Source organism: Stenella coeruleoalba, assembly GCF_951394435.1.
Source record: "Stenella coeruleoalba genome assembly, chromosome: 1".
Taxonomy (NCBI): Eukaryota; Metazoa; Chordata; class Mammalia; order Artiodactyla; family Delphinidae; genus Stenella; species Stenella coeruleoalba.
Genome location: NC_137169.1, coordinates 183,266,485 through 183,279,756, shown reverse-complemented (window position 1 = coordinate 183,279,756; position 13,272 = coordinate 183,266,485). Strand labels below are relative to the sequence as shown.

The following is a 13,272-nucleotide window of genomic DNA, read 5'->3' as shown; positions in this document are numbered from 1 at the left end:
GCAACCCCTCTTGCCAGTTTTCTATGTATTACATGCATATGTAAGTAAATGCTTCACATATTTTTTCTTTTTATAAATGGTAGTATATTACGCACACTGCCTGAAAATTTTGGAATAAGAAAAAGTAGTTACCATCATTTCATCACACTTTCCAACTCTTCCTTCTCCATGTTCTTGGAAACACACTGTGTGTTTTCTCTTCCAGAAGTTACTGAGGCATTCAAGGGCACACATTTCTCTTTGGATGCCCATCTGCCAATGACAGGGTGAGAAAAATCTATATCATGTCTATGACTATAAGAAAATTTCCATTTTTAATATTTTTTAACATCACTTATCTTTGAGCTAATAATATAGTTCTAAATAATTAGAGCACTAACTCATTTTCTTCTCTTTAGGGGTGTAATAAATGCTCCTATGCCAAAATAACCAGAATGTAACCCAAAGAGATGTATGGAATCTAGCCAAAGAAAATATCCTTCTTTAACTATCTCTGGTACATTCTTGATTATTTCTGAATTTCTAACTTAAATATTCTGGATTCTCTCTTTAGTTGCATATAGTCTGCAATTTAACCCTTCCGTTGAGGTTTTTTATTGAAATGTAGTTGATTTACAATGGGTTAGTTTCTGCTGTATAGCAAAGTGATTCACTTATACAAATATACACATCCTTTTTTATATTCTTTTCCATTATGGTTCATCACAGGATATTGAATATAGTTCCCTGTGCTATTACAAGGGAACTCCCATAAGGGTATCAGCTGATTTCTCTCCATTGAGTTTCTATTATCAATTACTCTATATTTTCCAAAACTTCTGTTTAATTCTTTTTTCAAATACCTAATCTCTTCTGTTTGTAAGGGTTTATTTCCTTTTATATTTTTATTCTTTCATTTATTTATTTACTCACTTGCACATATTTATTTTAAAATTCGAATAATTCCAATATCTGAAGTTTCTGGGAATTAACTGTGATTTGTTTTGCAGGGCCTGGATTGAGGGTATGTCCTTCCAGACAGATTTTGCACTTGCTTCTACTAGGTGTCAAGGATTCACTTTTTTGGTAATTTATTGGTTTGGCTGTTACTAGAGTATGTGGACAATATAAATTTGAACTCCTAAACCATGTGAGAATAGTCCTGTAGTTACCATTTATCATGAAACACTTTTTTTCAGTCAGTGCCCAGACAAAAGAAGTTATTTTTCAGTCCACCCTGTTCACTGTGGTTGCCACTGTAGGTCTCTGCTTCACGCACAAAGATCTCAATGTCAGCTCCAGTAGACATAAGGCCTTGTCTCCTGTCCTTGTGAGGCCATTAAAACCCAATCACATTGGTTATTAAGACCTACAAACCCTTCCAAGTTTTTATTTTACTCTCGAGTTTTGGCCATGGGAATTTCCCCTCCTTTCTTGTAAATTCTTATAAATATGCATTGAAAAGAATGCCTGTTGTACTTTGTCCAGCATTTCTAGATGTTTTGCATTGGAAAAGGTACCAGATACTCTAGTCCACTATATTGCCAGAAACAGAAGTCTTCATCGTTCTTTATTGCTCAAGTTTAGGTCACCTAAAGACAAAGCCAAATTTATCCTCCAAATTATTTCTCTTCTAAAATCTAAATCACCATACTTCCCCAACTTTGTAAGACAGTGGAAAGGCAGAATCCATTGTCAATGTTATTATTATCGACCTAATTTCCACATTCTTCTTTTATGAAAAACTGTAAATTATAGAACTGGTCGTGTTTTCCTCTTGCTTTGACTACTAAAGAGTACACAACCACAGCAAATATTAAAAATCTAGGGCTTCCCTGGTGGCGCAGTGGTTGAGAATCCACCTGCTAATGCAGGGGACAAGGGTTCGAGCCCTGGTCTGGGAAGATCCCACATGCCATGGAGCAACTAAGCCCGTGTGCCACAACTACTGAGCCTGTGCTCTAGAGCCCGCGAGCCACAACTACTGAGCCCACGTGCCACAACTACTGAAGCCTGAGTGCCTAGAGCCCATGCTCTGCAAATAGTGAAGCCACCGCAATGAGAAGGCCGTGCACCGCAACGAAGAGTAGGCCCCGCTCGCCGCAACTAGAGAAAGCCCGCACACAGCAACGAAGACCCAACGCAGGCAAAAAAAAAAAAAAAAAAAAAATTTATATTCAACATTTCTATTCTCAGCCTTCCAGGCAGTCTTGCCATCAGAGGATTCTTGCTCTGGCCTTCCCCTGTGCAGCACCTGGTCTCACAGGCCTCTTTTTCTCCCTCCCTGTTTATAATCGACAGCCTCAGATTCAAATCAATCCTCTCTCTCCCTCACCTCTCTTACTCACTCCTTCCCTCCCCTCCTCCCTCCCTCCAGTGCACTCCAGATTAGGTCTCTGTCTGGTTCCTTTTCAAATGAACATATAAAAATTCATCTAGATGTGTGACATATCTGAGGCTTCCCCACTGGCATAGTCCATCTTCCTTAGAAAGCAAAATAAATAAATAAATAAATAAAAATGCTCAACTCTATAGTCCCAGAATTGCTTCCCATCCTCTTAAATCTCTTAGGGGGCTTTAGACCAAGATTAAATCTACGGTGACCTTGTTCCTTCTTGAACTTGAACTAGTAGTTCATCTCCCTCCCTTCCCACCACCCCAGAGAGCCACAATTTATCTCCCTCTCCCTACAATTCAGATAGCTTCTCCTCCTCGGTCTACCTCAGTCTAACCCACTCCATCCTGGTGACCCAGCTGGAATGTCTAAACCAACCCCTAAATGAAGTGAGGATGATTATCAATTACCATGAAATATATATAGTAATCAGTGGCCTGATGCTCCGAGATGCCTAACTCTGACTTATAGACCATGGAGCTTCCAAGGATAAAATTAAGAGTTTTGAGTGACTTTTATTACAAAAATAGAAATAAAAAGAAGAACTTTACAAATACTTTATATAAAACACAATGCTCAAGTATCAAGACCTTTAAATTTCATGACTTTGCCCAAATGGGCCTCTAGCCATTTACCTGAAAAATACTCCCAAATCTTTGGGGAATGTTGGCCACAAACTCTCAGCTAACACTAATTCCTTATGACCTGTAATACCACTCTACAATATACCAGTCTGAGCAGGGGCTTATGGGAGTCAGGTAATAAATGGAGTTCTAACCCAATGGCAACTTATAGTATTCCCCAGGGAGTTCACATATCCTGTAATTGTTTCTTCAGTTTAAGAGAATAAAATAGCAGAATTCCCTCATTGGCCCTGGCCTATAGAATAAGAGCTATCATTATAGGAAGAACCCTAAGAACACCTTGGGGCAGCAATTCTTCCCAAGCCAAACAATAGAAACAAGAGAAGCACCTCAGTCAAAATTAACTTGCATGAGAAATAATGCCTATTGTCTCCCCATTTTACTCTCCCATGTTAGCCAATGCCAGAGACCAAGGGGACCTAGAGAATAAGAATGGATTTCCATAACCATAACCCACTACTGCTGATATTATATACATGACTTCCTTAATAGACAAGATTCATAAAGCCCCTGAAATTCTGTATACCCCTGTTGATTTGGTTACTAAGTTTTTTTCCTTTGTTCCTGTCTATACTGACAGATCCTAGAGGACAGGATACAGGATGCAACAAACATCTTAAATGCTTTACTAAGATGTCAGGGTAAGAGGAATAGGTAATGAACCCTGAGCAACTAGCATGTCTAAGCACTGCTTAGTATTAAAATAAATGATTAATCCAGCACATATATAAACACAGTGAAGTGGAAAAAGAGCCAGTCTTGGAATCAGAAGGCCTGGTCTCTTGTATCAGCTCTGTGGCTAATCTGTTTACCCGGAGGATCTCAATTTCCTCATCTATCAAATGAGGATTCATATCTCACAGGATTGTCTTAATAAATAAATATTTTACATGAAAACACTTCCAGGAGGAGATCAAGAGGGTGGAGTAGGAGGATGTTGAGCTTCCATCCCTCGATGAATACATCAAAAATACATCTACAACTCTCACTGAAAATAAGCTGGAGACTGGCAGAAAGGCTCTTCTACAGCCAAGACTGTAAAGAAAGATCCACACTGAGTTGGGTAGGAAGGGGAGAGAAGTGATCAGATCAGAGCTCCACACCCCTACCAAGGAACACAGAAGGAGGGGATATCATGGGCTCCTGCCGGGGTGTGAGGACTTTGAGTCACATTTTGGACACCCCAGCCCTGGGGTCTGATACTGGGAAGATGAGTCACCTTAGCTGGTTTGAAAACCAGTGGGACTCACTAGAGGGCTATAAGAAACAGGACTCTACTCATGAAGAATGTACTCACATACATGCTTACTCCCAGGAACAAGGCAGAAGAAGCAGACTGAAACTGCTCTGGGACACTGGGTGGTTTCCAGTACTCACCCCAGTGCACGCCCCTTCCTTCACTGGGCATCTGCTCCAGCCCCTCTTGCTCCAGTACAACTCCCCAGTAGGGCAAAGGCTGCTGTTGCCAAGGAGAGTGTGCACCTGGGAGAGATAAAGCCAGTATGGACCCAGCATTGCATCTGAACCGGACAAGGGCAGCTAGTGCTGGTGCTCGCAGAGGCAACAGGTCAGAAGATGTCTGGAGCTCTGACTGGCATGCTGGGGCCATCCCAGCGCACATCCTGACCTACACTGGGCACCCATTTCAGCCCCTCTTGCCCCAGCGCTGCTCCCTGGGGTGAAGGTGCCATTGCTGCAAGGAGGGAGAGTAAACACACAGAGGGAATAGAACCAGCTTGGACCTGACCCTCAGGGCTTCAGCTCCAGCACCTTGGGACCTGCCTCCGACACCTGATAGGGTAGCGATGGCCACTGAGCAGAGGAGAAGCGCCAGCCAATGCTTGGCTCTGGCTCAAGCCCCTCCATCCCCAGCTCCACCTCCCACCAAGGTGATAGCTGCCAGCACACCCTGAGGGGAGATGTGACCCATGCTCACTTCAGACCCATTTCTTCCACCAAAGCCACTGGGCACACACAAACTGCATAAGGACACATCCACACAAGGATACCACTTCAAGACTGGGATAGGTAACTGTTTCACCTAATTTATAGAGATAGAGAAAGTTAAACAAAATGAGAAGACAGAAGAATTTGTTTCCAACAAAAGAACAAGAAAACCCCCTGAAAAAACAACTAATGAAAGAGAGAGAAATTATTTACCATGTAAAGAGTTAAAAGCATTAGTAATAAGAAAGCTAACTGAACTTGGGGGGAAAATAGGTGAACACAGTGAGAATTTTAACAAGGAACTAGAAAATTAAAAAAAAAAAAGAACCAGTCAAAGCTGAAGAATATAATAACTGAAATGAAAAACACACTAGAAGGAATTAACAGTAGACTAGGTGATACAGAAGAATGCATAAGTGATATGGAATTTAGAATAATGGAAATCACTCAATTGGAACAGCAAAAAGAAAAACAAACTTTAAAAAATGAAGACAGTTTAAGGGATCTGGGACAACATCAAGCATACTAGCATTTGCATTACTGGGGTCCCAGAAGGAGAAGAGAAAGAGAAAGAGTAGAAAATTATTTGATTAAATTATGGGCAAAAACTTCCCAGAGCTGAAGAAACAGATTTCCAGGTACAAGAAGCACAGAGAATACCAAATTAAATGAAACCAAACAGCCTCACACCAAGATATACAATTAAAATGTCAAAAGTTAAAGTGAGAATATTAAAGGCAGCAGAGAAAAACAAATAGTCACATACAAGGGAAGCCCCATAAGGTTATCAGATATATTTTTTCCACAGAAACTTTGCAGGCCAGCAGAGAGTGGCATCATATATTAAAAGTGCTAAAAGGGAAAACCTATAATCTAGGATACTCTACCCAACAAGGATATCATTCAGAATTGAAGGAGAGATAAAGAACTTCTCAGACAAGCAAAACTAGAAGAGTTCACCAATACCAAGCCAACAATACAAGAAGTGTTAAGGGTCTTCTCTAAGTGGAAAAGAAAAGACTACAAAAAGAAGTAAGAATATATAGGAAGGGAAAAAAAATCCCACTAGTAAAGACAAATATATAGTAAAGGCAGTACCATCAACCATTTAAAAAAAGCTAGTACAAAGATTAAAAGACATAAATAGTAAAATCAAAATGACTACAATAAACAGTTAAGGGATAGACATGAAGATGTAAACTATGACATCAAAAACACAAAATGTGGGGGCAGAGTCAAGATGGTGGACTAGGAAGACATGGAGTTCATGTCTCCTCACAGCTAGGGCACCCACCATGCACTAGTGGGGGACCACAGACACCTAAGGGGATGGGAGGAACCCCCAGGTGACTGGGTAGGATGTGGGGGGGAGGGAGGCGGGAAGGAGAAGTGGAGGCGGGATGGGACCAGCATCCCTGAGCAGCAGCTGGGAGAGGGGAGGGTTTCCCAAGCTCCGAGGGGCCCACCCACAGTGAGGGGATCAACAAACACAGGCAGAGACCCTTGGGAGATCAGGGGATCAGAGGGCAATGTGGCCAGCATTTCCCCTGCTGCCTTGGGCCCTGGGGAGCCTGCTGAGGTCCCAGGTCTAATCCTTCACCTTCTGAGGCTCCCTCCAGCTGTGCTGAGCCTAAGCCCTGCCCACACACCTCCACCCAGGGCCTTACCTCTGAACTCTGCACTCTGAGGCCCCCTCCAGCCGTGCTCCCTTTACTGGATGTGTGGGTCCTGAGCTTAGGCCCCACCCCCGTTCCAACTCCGTCTGCCTAAGCCCCACCCCACCTAAGCTCCGTCCCCCACAGCCAAGACATTTTCTAGCCCTTTTTTCTTTTTTTTTTTTTTTTGAGGTTGTGGTTCTCTTTTACCTTTTTGTTGTTGTTCAATTTATATTTTAATTTTTTCTAATTTTATTTTATTCTTTATTCTTTGTTATTGTTCTGCTCCTTTTGATTTGCCCCCACCCTTTTTTTTTCTATTGTGGTTCTGTTTTACCTAGTTCTTGTTGTTTCAATTATATTTTTATTTTTTCTAATATATTTTTATTTTTCTAATTTCCTTTTATTTTTTATTCTTTGTTATTATACGGCTCCTTTTTTTTCTTTTCATTTGTTGTGTGGGATCTTGGTTCCCAGGCCAGGGGTCAGGCCTCAGCTCCTGCGGTGGGAGTCCAAACTGCTGGACTAACTGAGAACCATAGACCCCAGGGAATATTAATCAGTGAGGTCTCCCAGAGGTCCTCATCTCAGCACCAAGACCTGGTTCTACCCAACTGCCTGCAAACTCCAGTGCTGGATGCCTCAAGCAAAACAATCAGTAAGACAGGAACACAGCCCTACCCATCAAAAAAAAAAATTAGATGACAAAAAAATATGTTTCAGATGAAGGAACAAGGTAAAAACTTACAAGACCAAATAAATGAAGAGGAAATAGGCAACCTACCTGAAAAAGAATTCAGAGTAATGACAGTAAAGATGATCCACAATCTCGGAAAGAGAATAGAGGCACAGATCGAGAAAATACAAGAAATGTTTAACAAAGACCTAGAAGAACTAAAAAACCAACAAACAGTGATGAACAACACAATAACTGAAATGAAAAATTTGCTAAAACGAATCAATAGCAGAATAACTGGGGCAAAGAGCGAATAAGTGAGCTGGAAGATAGAATGGTGGAAATAACTGCCAAGGAGCAGAATAAAGAGAAAAAGAATGAAAAGAATTGAGGACAGTCTAAGAAACCCCTGGGACAACATTAAACACACAAACATTCAAATTACAGGAGTCCCAGAAAAAGAGAAAGCGATAGGGTCTGAGAAAATATCTGAAGAGATTACAGTCGAAAACTTCCCTAACATGGGAAAGGAAATAGTCACCCAGGTCCAGGAAGTGCAGAGAGCCCCATACAGGATAAACCCTAGGAAAAACACACCAAGACACATACTAATCATACTAACAAAAATTAAATTCAAAGAAAAAATATTGAAAGCGGCAAGGGAAAAGCAACAAAAAAGATACAACAGAATCCCCATAAGGTTACCAGCTGATTTTTCAGCAGAAACTCTGCAGGTCAGAAGGGAGTGGCAGGATATATTTAATGTGATGAAAGGGAAAAACCTACAACCAAGAATATTCTACCCAGCAAGGCTCTCATTCAGATTTGATGAAGAAATCAAAAGTTTTACAGACAAGCAAAAGCTAAGAGAATTCAGCACCACGAAACAGCTTTACAACAAATGCTAAAGGAACTTCTCTAGGTGGGAAACACTAGAGAAGAAAAAGACCCACAAAAACAAATCCAAAACAATTAAGAAAATGGAAACAGGAACATACATATCAATAATCACCTTGAATGTAAATGGATTAAATGCTCCAACCAAAAGACACAGGCTGGCTGAACAGACATGAAAACAAGACCCATACATATGCTGTCTGCAAGATACCCACTTCAGACCTAGGGACACATACAGACTGAAAGTGAGTGGATGGAAAAAGATATTCTATGCAAATGGAAATTACAAGAAAGCTGGAGTAGCAATACTCATATCAGATAAAATAGACTTTAAAATAAAGTCTGTTATTATAAGAGATGAGGAAGGACACTACATAATGATCAAGGGATAAATCCAAGAAGAAGACATATCAATTATAAATACTTATGCACCTAATATAGAAGCACCTCAATACATAAGGCAAATGTTAACAGCCATGAAAGGGGAAATTGACAGTAACACGATAATAGTGGGGACATTAACACCCCACTTACACCAATGGACAAGTCATCCAGACAGAAAATAAGGAAACAAAGCTTTAAATGACACAGTAGACCAGAAAGCTTTAATTGATATTTATAGGGCATTCCACCCGAAAGCGGAAAAATACACTTTCTTCTCAAGTGCACGTGGAACACTGTCCAGGATAGATCACATCATGGGTCACAAATCAAGCCTCAGAAAATTTAAGAAAACTGAAATCATATCAGCATCTTTCCAACTACAATACTATGAGATTAGGAATCAATTACAGGAAAAAAAAAACTGTAAAAAACACAAACACATGGAGGCTAAACAGTGCACTGCTAAATAACCAAGAGATCACCGAAGAAATCAAAGAGGAAATAAAAAAAATGCCTAGCACAAATGACAATGGAAACACAATGACCCAAAAGCTATGGGACACAGCAAAAACAGTTCTGAGAGAAGTTTATAACAATTCAATCTCACCTCAAGAAACAAGAAAAATCTCAAATAAACAATCTAACCTCATACCTAAAGCAACTAGAAAAAGAACAAAGAAAACCCAAAGTTAGTAGAAGGAAAGAAATCATAAAACTCAGAGCAGAAATAAATGAAATAGATATGAAAAAAACCATAGCAAAAATCAATGAAACTAAAACCTAGTTCTTTGAGAAGATAAACAAAATTGATAAACCTTTAGCCAGACTCATCAAGAAAAAAAGGGAGAGGACTCAGATCAATAACATTAGAAATGAAAAAGGAGAAATTACAACTGACACCACAGAAATACAAAGGGTCATAAGAGACTGCTACAAGCAACTGTACGAAATAAAATGGACAACCTGGAAGAAATGGACAAATTCTCGGAAAGATACAACTTTCCGAGACTGATCCAGGAAGAATTAGAAAATATAAACAACCAATCACAAGAAATGAAATTGAAAGGGTAATTAAAAATCTTCCAACAAGCAAAAGTCCAGGACTAGATGGCTTCACAGGTATATTCGATCAAACATTTAGAGAAGAGATAACACTTATCCTTCTCAAACTCTTGCAAAAATTTGCAGAAGGAGGAACACTCCCAAACTCGTTATACAAGGCTAATATCAACATGATACTAAAACCAGACACAGATATCACAAAAAAAGAAAGCTACAGACCAATATCACTGATGAACATAGATGCAAAAATCCTGAACAAAATCCTAGCAAACAGAATTCAACAACATATTAAAAGGATCATACACCATGATCAAGTGGGATTTATCCCTGGGATGCAAGGATTCTTCAATATATGCAAATCAATCAATGTGATACATCATATTAGCAAATTAAAGAATAAAAACCATATGATCATTTTGATAGATGCAGAAAAAGCTTTTGACAAAATTCAACACCAATTTATGATAAAAAACTTTCCAGAAAGTGGGCATAGAGGGAACCTACCTCAACATAATAAAGGACATATATGACAAACCCACAGCAAACATCATTCGCAATAGTGAAAAACTGAAAGCATTCCCTCTAAGATCAGGAAAAAGACAAGGATGTCCACTCTCATCATTATTCAACATAGTTTTGGAAGTCCTAGTCATGGCAATCAGAGAAGAAAAAGAAAGAAAAGATATAAATTGGAAAAGAAGAAGTAAAATTGTCACTGTTTGCAGATAACATGATACTATACACAGAAAATCCTAAAGATGCTACCAGAAAACTACTAGAACTAATCAATGAATTTGGCAAGGTTGCAGGATACAAAATTAATGCACAGAAATCTCTTGCATTCCTATACTCTAACAATGAAAGATCAGAAAGAGAAATTAAGGAAACAATCCCATTCACAATTGCAACAAAAAGAATAAAATATCTAAGAATAAACCTACCTAAGGAGGCAAAAGACCTGTACTCAGAAAACTATAAGACACTGATGAAACAAATCAAAGCTGACACAAACAGATGGAGAGATATACCATGTTCCTGACTGGAAGAATCAATATTGCGAAAATGACTATACTACCCAAAGCAATCTGCAGGTTCAATGCAATCCCGATCAAATTACCAATGGCACTTTTCACAGAATTAAAACAAAAAAATTTTACAATTTCGGTGGAAACACAAAAGACTCCAAATAGCCAAATCAATCTTGAGAAAGAAAACTGGAGCTGGAGGAATCAGGCTCCCTGTCTTCAGACTATACTACAAAGCTACAGTAATCAAGACAGTATGGTACTGGCACAAAAACAGAAATATAGATCAATGGTACAGGATAGAAAGTCCAGAGATAAACCCATGCACCTAGGATCACCTAATCTACGACAAAGGAGGCAAGAATATACGATGGAGAAAAGACAGTCTCTTCAATAAGTGGTGCTGGGAAAACTGGACAGCTAGCTACATGTAAAAGAATGAAATTAGAACACCACCTAACACCATATACAAAAATAAACTCAAAATGGATTAAAGAACTAAATGTAAGACAGGACACTATAAAACTCTTAGAGGAAACATAGGAAAAACACTCTTTGACATAAATCACAGCAAGATCTTTTTTGACCCACCTCCTAGAGTAATGGAAATAAAAATAAGCAAATGGGACCTAAGTAAACTTAAAAACTTTTGCACAACAAAGGAAACTATAAACAAGACGAAAAGACAACTCTCAGAATGGGAGAAAATATTTGCAAACCAAGCAACAGACAAAGGATTAATCTCCAATATATATAAGCAGCTCATGCAGCTCAATATCAAAGAAATAAATAACCAAATAACCCAATCCAAAAATGGGCAGAAGACCTAAATAGACATTTCTCCAAAGAAGATATACAGATTGCCAACAAACATGTGAAAGCATGCTCAACATCATTAATCATTAGAGAAATGCAAATCAAAACTACAATGAGGTATCACCTCACACCGGTCAGAATGGCCATCATCAAAAAATCTACAAACAATAAATGCTGCAGAGGGTGTGGAGAAAAGGGAACCTTCTTGCACTGTTGGTGGGAATGTAAATTGATATAGCCACTGTGGAGAATAGTATGGATGTTCCTTAGAATACTAAAAATAGAACTACCACATGACCCAGCAATCCCACTACTGGGAATATATCCTGAGAAAACTATAATTCAAAAAGTCACATGTCCCTGGTCCAGGAAGATCCCACATGCTGGGGAGCAACTAAGCCCATGTGCCGCAACTACTGAGCCTGTGCTCTAGAGCCCATGAGCCACAACTACTGAGCCTACATGCTGCAACTACTAAAGCCCTTATGCCTAGAGCCTGTGCTCTACAACAAGAGAAGCCACAGCAATGAGAAGCCTGTGCACCACAAAGAAGAGTAGCCCCCACTAGCCACAACTAGAGAAAGCCCGTGTGCAGCAACAAAGACCCAACACACCCAGAAATAAAAATAAATAAATGAATAAATTTATTTTTTAGGGCTTCCCTGGTGGCGCAGTGGTTGAGAGTATGCCTGCCGATGCAGGAGACACTGGTTTGTGCCCCGGTCTGGGAGGATCCCACATGCCGCGGAGCGGCTGGGCCCATGAGCCATGGCTGCTGAGTCTGCACGTCCGGAGCCTGTGCTCCGCAATGGGAGAGGCCACAACAGTGAGAGGCCCGCGTATCACAAAAAAAAAAAAAAAAATTATTTTTTAAAAAAAGTCACATGTACCCCAATGTTCATTGCAGCACTATTTATAATAGCCAGGACATGGAAGCAACCTAAATGTCCATTGACAGATGAATGAATAAAGAAAATGTAGTACATGCTTACAATGGAATATTACTTAGCCATAAAAAGGAATGAAACTGGGTTGTTTGTAGTGTTGTGAATGGACCTAGAGTCTGTCATACAGAGTGAAGTAAGTCAGAAAAACAAATATCATATATAAATGCATGTACGTGTAATCTAGAAAAATGGTACAGATGAACATATTTGCAGGGCATGAGTAGAAACACAGATGTAGAGAACGGATGTGTGAACACAGGTGGGGAAGAGGAGGGTGGGATGAATTGGGAGACTAGGTTTGATCTAAATACATTACCATGTGTAAAACAGATAGCTAGTGGGAACCTGCTGTATAGCACAGGGAGTTCAGCTTGGTGCTCTTTGATGAGCTAGATGGGTGGAATAGGGGGGAGGTCCAAGAGGGAGGGGATATATGTATACATATAGCTGGTTCACTTCATTGTACAGCAGAAACTAACCCAACATTGTAAAGCAATTATACTCCAATAAAAAAATAAAATAAAATAAAATAAAAACAACAACAACAAAACCCCACAAAATGTGGTGGAGAGGCATAAAAATGTAGATCTTTTATAAAGTGTTTGAACTTAAATGACTATCAGTTTAAAACAAGTAGACATAGTTATAGGTCTTCATACATGAACCCCATGATAACCACAAATCAAAAACCTACAATAGATACACAAAAACTAGAGAGAAAGGAAAACAAGCAAACCAATAAGGGAAATCATCAAACCACAAGGGAAGGAACTATAAAAGGAAGAAAAAAACAGAGAAGAACTACAAAAGAACTAGAAAACAAGTAACAAAGTGGCAATAAGTAC

General features: G+C 39.5%; 1 protein-coding gene across 7 annotated transcripts in view; it reads right to left on the bottom strand.

Annotated features, from left to right (window-relative positions):
• The window catches only part of LOC307198739 (uncharacterized protein), a 149,865-nt gene that overhangs the window by 57,942 nt on the left and 78,651 nt on the right, over positions 1-13,272 (bottom strand). For all 7 annotated transcript variants that reach the window (XR_013831686.1, XR_013831687.1, XM_079945908.1 and 4 more), the window contains one exon: positions 133-252. Coding sequence is in view for 5 of the 7 variants with exons in the window: in XM_079945908.1 (XP_079802034.1) it covers positions 133-252 (120 nt within the window). In the remaining 2 variants the exon portion in view is untranslated. The remainder of the gene's footprint in view (positions 1-132; positions 253-13,272) is intronic.